Source organism: Scleropages formosus, chromosome 1 (assembly GCF_900964775.1).
Source record: "Scleropages formosus chromosome 1, fSclFor1.1, whole genome shotgun sequence".
Classification (NCBI taxonomy): domain Eukaryota; kingdom Metazoa; phylum Chordata; class Actinopteri; order Osteoglossiformes; family Osteoglossidae; genus Scleropages; species Scleropages formosus.
Genome location: NC_041806.1, coordinates 35,138,843 through 35,146,035, shown reverse-complemented (window position 1 = coordinate 35,146,035; position 7,193 = coordinate 35,138,843). Strand labels below are relative to the sequence as shown.

Here is a 7,193-nt window from a genome sequence, read left to right as displayed (position 1 = left end):
TATCGGAGGTCTGCTGCATATTGTATTACAGGAAAGCAAAAGGAATAAAAGGACCTGCCCAGAATTACTTAACTGTCTCCGGGCAACCAGAACCTGAGGCAACCCTCCCCCGAGCAAAGCTCTTCCAATGGGCCCCACCATTCAAAGAAGGGGAGTGGAAGCGCAGACAGCAGAGTGCTTCCCATTTCGTAAGCAGTTCACTGTGCAGAGTAGGCGGACAGGTGAGTCTGTGCTCTTACTCAGCTCTGTTTATCCCAGCAATAATCAAGTGACAACGTAAGCTGCAAATCCAGGCATGCTGTGCTCCAAAGCAATTTTTAAGTTTTATTCTTCACTACTTGTTTTATTTCTCTCACTAGTAGTAAAGTTATATTATTCACGTCGTGCGCCTGTCTCGTATGAGAAGCATGATCTATATAAGCATGTGTTACATTTTTATTTTAGCGTTTTTAAAATTCATATGCAACTTGCAAGTGATTCACTAACCACGGTTTGGAAGATTGTATTCGTGATTTTCGTAATCCTGCTTTTGCGGACGTCTTTAACATTTTGTTTGTGTCGCGGATAAATCTTCGATTTTCTTAGATTAGAACTTTAATTTCACTTTGTGGAAGTCCAGATTTTTTTTTTCTCGTTTTCATAATTGCATTAGTGCAAACGCAGTCTTTCAGTCCTTTGTAAAAAGTTTTCATACAGCGCTGTGAAACGTGCGCTTAACTGTGCTGAAATCCATTAGGAATTGACATTGGCGCGTGCCCCATGTGACCATTCAGCTGTGTCCGTGGACGTGATAGGCCGCCGCGCGTGCCAAATGACCACTTCCGGCCCTCTCGTGGTTCATAGATTGAGGGTAGAAGACGGTTGTTTCACGCAAGTGGTTCTAGCGGTTTGGAACTTAAGAACTGAACCGCGTCGCGTAGTTGTGTGACTTCTGGAATTATTAGTTAAATTGTCGAAGTATTAATGTCTGCTGAGCAATTTAGTAACTATTAAATTTATTATTAACTACTACTAAAGTTAACACACTTTTTTGGGCCTCCACACCTGTGTTTCACTGACTGACTCGTTTAATAGTGGAGGGGTGGTCATTAGCAGTTAATAGTGGTTACTCCAGAGAATAGAAAATGGAATGTACCAGAAGATAATGTAAATGAACAGAATTCTGAAACTGCTGTTACACGTGAGCAGTGACTGCATATTCACGCGGTCATATTGCAGGTCTGTCCATCAGCTTCTCACATTTACATTCATACATTTAGCTGATGCTTTTTCTCCAAAGCAATTTATGTTGATAAGCGAGCTTAGTTATTTACCCATTTGTACGGCTGGGGGGTTTTTTTTTTTTTTTTTTTTTTTGCTGGTGCAATTTAGGGTAAGTACCTTGCTCAAGGGTACTACAGCTAGAGGTGAGATTCAAACTTGCAGATGCTGGGTCCAAAAGCAGCAGCTCAAACCACTACACTACCAGCTGTCCCATTTAAAAGTTCCAGACTTGAGGCAATCTGTCACCTCTTAAAAAGAGCGCTTAACGGGCTATAATTCCGGCAGACAGAATCATTGCCTCTGAGCCATTTCACATCCACTTTTCTGGCACCCAGTAGTTTTAAAACACCTTTTAGGTGTTACACTAAAGCCCATGTGTCCCCCACAGAATTTCATTTATGACTCCATTGAGTGCAGTTGATTGTGTTTTTTTTTTTTTTTTTTTTTCCCCCTCAGTCTCTCGATACCTAACAAGTTGCTAGAGCAGTGAAGTAGTCCAGCACCTCTCTAATTGTTAAGAACCGCTGGCTTGTGGATCTGGGAATTCGCTGATCCATCATTCTTGTGCCAAAAGGAAACTGCAGCAAGCCGTGTCAGTTTAGGACCACAATTTGATGTGACCCTTATGTAAATTTCTTTGTAAACCTGCACAGTGGTGCTCCTGTACGATTCCCCCCCCCCTTTTTTTTTTTTTTTTTTTTTTTTTTAAAACTGATTAGCAGAACTGGGTCCCACCAACATAGGGACAGTAACTGTATACAGATAAATTGCATATACATACATGAAAAAGTACAAGGGCAAAGGGTTATTGTATTTTACAAGTGTTCAAGTAGCATGTCTCAGTCTGCATTTCATAACCTCAAAACCAGAATGTGTGTTTAAAAAGAATATAAAGGGGGAGAAATCAAACTTTGAAAAGATTTTTTGAATAATTGAATGAACAACATTCCTGTAAGCTCGTACATTATCTCATTCTAAGGGGGGGAAAAAAATGTATATAAAGGTGACTAGAGCATCTTTTACATTAAAAACACAGCTGAAATCCCCCTGTAACTGTCCTGTAAAGACATACTGGACTAGGGTAGACCTCCACTTTTTACATTGTTCTCTGACATGTATGTCACTTTGGAGAAAAGCATCTGGTAAATGAATAAATTTAAAAGTAAATAGACAGTTTTGTTCTGGGTTGCTTGGGGTGGGGATGCAGACAGGGAAGACTTTAACACATAGTATATAAAAGCATGCTTTGTCATAGTCGTGATCATGTGTGTCCCTCGCTGCACCCTGAGGACAGGTTCCAACACTTGTTAAAACAGTATATCGTGGGGGGGATCAGACCCCTGGAACTGCCCGCAGAGATGTACTTTTTTCCACCTTAATAAACTCTTTCTGTATGTTGTTCTCTTTTTCCACGGCTTCAGTAAAATATCGAAATTGTAAGTATTCATGGAAATCGGCATTTCATAAATTTAATTTACTTCTTAGATGGTGAAAACTTAACCATTTGCTCTTCAACTAATATATAATATGCGCGCCACCACTTTAGGCATCCATTCCTGGATTTGTCTAGGTGTTGAGAGAAGATCTAAGTTAAGAGCAAAAGGAGACCATGATGATAATCTCCTTGTGTTCCTCAGATTCAGTAGCTTTTGTCTCTCCAGGCTATATTTTCACACTTCTAAAAGATAAGTGACAGGCATTTTGTGAATTTAGGGCTTGATTTTTAAAACGGATCATGAATACAAATCTATTTTATGAAGGGCGAACGGTTCTTTAAAATGTTTTCACATCTTTGATTAATGGACCTCTTCATAACACCTTGCAAGATAACACGAAACAGCATGAAGCATACATTTTAAAGAAGAAATTTGATCTTATGTTTAACAGCATGTCTCAGGCTAATAAGTGTTCAAGCATTACTGTACTTGTCCAGTATATTAGTTATTCGGAAGAAACTGCTCATCTGGTACTTCAGCAGGATGAGTTCTCAGGAACGGTTGTGGCAATAGACATTACTTGATTCACAAAATGAATTTTCTGTGAAAGGGGGGGAAAAAAATTATATTTCAGCTGTAAAACTCAAATCATCAGATGTCTGTCAGATGGATTTCTGTTAATCTTTTAGCCCTGTAATCAACTCTGATTTTAGTTTTTAATCGTTTCAATCCTTTCTGACTGCATGCCAGTGAATGTTACGTTTTCCCTCCAAATTATTCATATTAACTTCGAACAGTCAGCCTTCAGTTAATTGGTTTGGTGTTGTGAATAGGCTACATGGCACATTGTTTTGGGTCCAGGCTTTGAAATTTCTCTTCCTCAGTGTTTGGTTGAACTGATCGATCTTGCAGCTGCTTGAGTTCTTGTCAATGTGTCCTGGAAAGTAGAGGTGCATGGTGGGTATTTGAATCCAGTCTTTGAAAGTAGAATGGAAATTTGACTGCTTGCCTCCGCCTTTCTCTTCTCCAAAGAGAACCATGTCTGACTTTGTATTGCAGACCAGCCAAATGGAACATGGTTAAATGTATTGGAACGGAACGCCGAGAGCCTTCAGAAAAAGTGCAGACATTTTGACTGCTGTCTGTTGCCATGGAAGCAACTTGTTTGTCCCATGCCAGGATTCATGGTGTGCTGCTGAATCCTAGAGATGGACATATTGTTGGTCAAATATTGGCTTCTTTCACTGGAAAAATGAACCATTCCTAGTTGTGGTTACATTTTTCATATACTAATGTACGTTTGTTGCTCATAGACTATTTAATTATGTGCATTTGTTTTTTTTTTTTCCTTTATAAGTGAAGTTGTTTATCATGTTTTAAAATGTCAAATGGTTGTGCTTTGGAGTGACTGAGGCCTCATCACTGGGGTTGGTTAATATTGGCTGTGCTTCTTCATAGGTCTGGGAACATTGAGAATGCAGTTGTGTACAGTAGATCTCCAGACAATTTCTATAGGCTTTTTTCCATGTCTGTGATCAATTTCATATTGTGTACCATGGTTTTTATATTTATTGTGTGGGATGTTCACATCTTTGACTTGTAACTGCTGTGGCATTTTAAGCAGTTTCTTCTCATTATGTTGAGATAAATCAGACATGTTTAATAGCAAGTTGAACATCTCCAAGCAACTACTTGCGTAATATCTATAGCCAAATGCCATTATCAAGTAAAGTGTGATTTGATAATTCTGTGGCTGTAGTTACAATGTCTAAATGCACTTTTGGTTGAATGTCATATTAAATAAATATAAATGTATAACACAGTACAGTCTAAATTGTGGTGTTCCTGTTTTCTAGATCCTGAGTGTGAATTTACCCAGTCAATTGTCATTTGACTGGGGAGTTTTGATGAGTAGCGACAACTGTGGAACCCCTAAAAGTTCTAAGCGGAATCACTTCGTAGTCTTTCCTTCAGACCTTGGGATGTCTTCTCCATCTGTCACTACAACATCGCTGACCTCTTTTTGTCTTGGAGAGACGAGAGTTTTTGTAGACAAGGACAGCTGATGTCATTGGTTCAGCGTGGCTCATTAGTGGCTATTTTTTAGGATAGCTCATGTGAAATGTGATTTGCCTGTTTGGACACAAATACGAGCCTGAATATAATGAAAAAGTTGCAACTTTAATGAGTGCTCTTTTTTTTTTTTTTCCCCAACTTTGGATTTTTTTTTTTTTTTTTTTTTTTTTTCTTTGAGGTTCTTTCTTTGTCCTTGACGTATTGCCCATGGACACAATGACGACATCGCAGCTTGATGTGGAGGCCATGAAGAGGCCAGGACATGATAGTCTGGAAGGTGCCCAAGATGACCATCTCAGGAGCTTAAAGGCACTGACCGAGAAGCTGAGGCTTGAAACACGGAGACCCTCTTACTTGGAGTGGAAGGCCCAGTTAGAGGCTCAAGAGGCCAAGGGCTGTGAGGCCAGGAAGCAGGTCCAGCCCCTGTTGGAGGAGATGGTGGATGCTACAGAGTGGTCCAGACAAGCAGTTTTGAGTGCCAGTTTGGTCCAGGATAGTGGTTTGCCCTCAGGGACTCTGAAAGGCTTCGAAAATATTGATGATGCCCTCATTTGGCTCCGGAAGGAACTGGTAAGGAGAACTGACTTGCAGCACATGAATCAAATTTTAAGAGTGGAATGGATGTAAAATAAATCCTGTCACTGTTGGTTCTGTAGCAAGCTTTAATTTACATACAACCATCGTATGGAATTGCAAGAACAAGTCTGTGATTGAGCATAATTTGGCAATGAGTGTGTGAGAGGTGATCTTGTTGTGCCAACTCTTTCTGCAAATGTAATCACTTCTGCATTCAGTGCTGCAGCTTCTGACACATGTGAGCTGTTAAACTCAGACAAGCCAGCATCTTTTTTTCCTGATGCTTTGCCCACTTCTAAACTTTAATGCTTAAGTATGAGGGGATGCCAAAAGTATATTTGATCTTTATAGTGTAGTTAACAAAGCTTTTGAGATATCATCCATATGACTTTTCTTATTTTGAGATTTCTTTTGCAGTAGTTTTTGTACTTTCTTACCTCTCTGCTTCACTAAAATTAAGAACAAATCAACAAACCTGGAATTTTAATCACTCAGTGTGTGTTGCAATTAAATTGCCATAATTTAAATACAGTGGCTCATATGTAACCATTTTATCTCTGGCTACTTGGAGCTCTTGTTTCGGTTTTATTTCAGTATTAGACTGATTTACGCCTCCTGTGTTAAATGAACAATGCAAACTACAGTAACCGACTGCAGTGAGTAAAAGCCCGTGCTGTTATTGTGTTTTACCGGACATTTATTGTAGAGATGAAGTCATAGAGCTAGTTTTGTTTTGAACAAACCAGTCCAACCTGTCTTTCACTTCAGTTTAGTACTTTGTGTGTTAATAGAATAGTTTTCATTGATGTTTATAGTTTGCCCTGGATTGTTTAGATGTGCCAGTAGAACTTCTGAAATGCCAGGATTTCCTTTTCTCCTTTGCTGCAGGCAGAGATGCGCGTGCAGGACCAGCACCTGGCTCGGCAGCTGATGCGGCTGCGCAGCGATATCAACAAGTTGAAGGTCGAGCAGACGTGCCATCTGCACCGCCGGATGCTCAATGATGCCACCTTCGAGCTGGAGGAGCGCGAGGAGCTATCCGACCTCTTGTGCGATTTGCCCATCACCCCAGGCCTCGGCCTGTCTGCTCCGTTGAGGCTCATTGGCGTCACCAAGATGAACATCAACTCGCGTCGCTTCTCCCTCTGCTAGTAGGGAACCACAACTTCCCATATCGTTGTCAGAAGAAACACGCTGTGGCAGCTGTGCTCTGTTCTAAGCTCCTTGTTGAGAATATTGACTCCGACTCACTGCGGGGCCTTCTTTTTTTTCCTTGTGCGTGATGAGCCACACAGTTGCTGGTCTTCATAGGAAGGGTAGCTATCAGGGCATCCAAATGCCATCTTATGGGAAGATCCTTAGAAAAGCTAGTTCAGTTGTGCACTTGGCTTTGCCTTAATCTTCTGTGAGTGTGAAAACGGAATTGTAAATGAAACACTAAGAGTTGTGTGCAGTTAAGAGGGTTTCGGGGTCTTGTCAGAATTTTAGCTTCCAGTATATGTTCATTGTTGATACTTGTTTTAACTGAAATCTATGTTCATTTTTATTATTACCAATAAAGAGTACTGAACTTTTTAGTTACCAGAATCTCATTTAAATAACGATGTAAGTACCACATCAGCACAGAAAGGCTGAAAAATAGATTATACATGGAGTTTCCACTGTCTTTGTCTTGTGAGCCTCATTTCTCCTGCTCACACAATGAGGTCACCCTACTGCCACATTCCTTTAGTTTGACTGGTAACAGCAACAATTTTATATTTCACTGAATTGATTCCTAAAATATTGGCTTTTTGCTTCTCTGCTCATGGAAGCCAAAATATTTTGCCTGTAATTAGTTTA

General features: G+C 40.1%; 1 protein-coding gene across 2 annotated transcripts; it reads left to right on the top strand.

The window, feature by feature from the left end:
• On the top strand, nt 1-6,875 carry fam167ab (family with sequence similarity 167 member Ab). Of its 2 annotated transcripts, none has more exons than XM_018743648.2 (3): nt 1-221; nt 5,007-5,345; nt 6,240-6,875. In XM_018743648.2, the coding sequence occupies exons 2-3, from the start codon at nt 5,022-5,024 to the stop codon at nt 6,501-6,503; spliced, it is 588 nt and encodes a 195-aa protein (XP_018599164.1). In that variant the 5' UTR covers nt 1-221; nt 5,007-5,021; the 3' UTR covers nt 6,504-6,875. The 2 variants fall into 2 exon arrangements, with proteins under 2 accessions (XP_018599164.1, XP_018599163.2); XM_018743647.2 differs by having other exon boundaries at nt 4,954-5,345.
• Nucleotides 6,876-7,193: the final 318 nt, after the last annotated feature.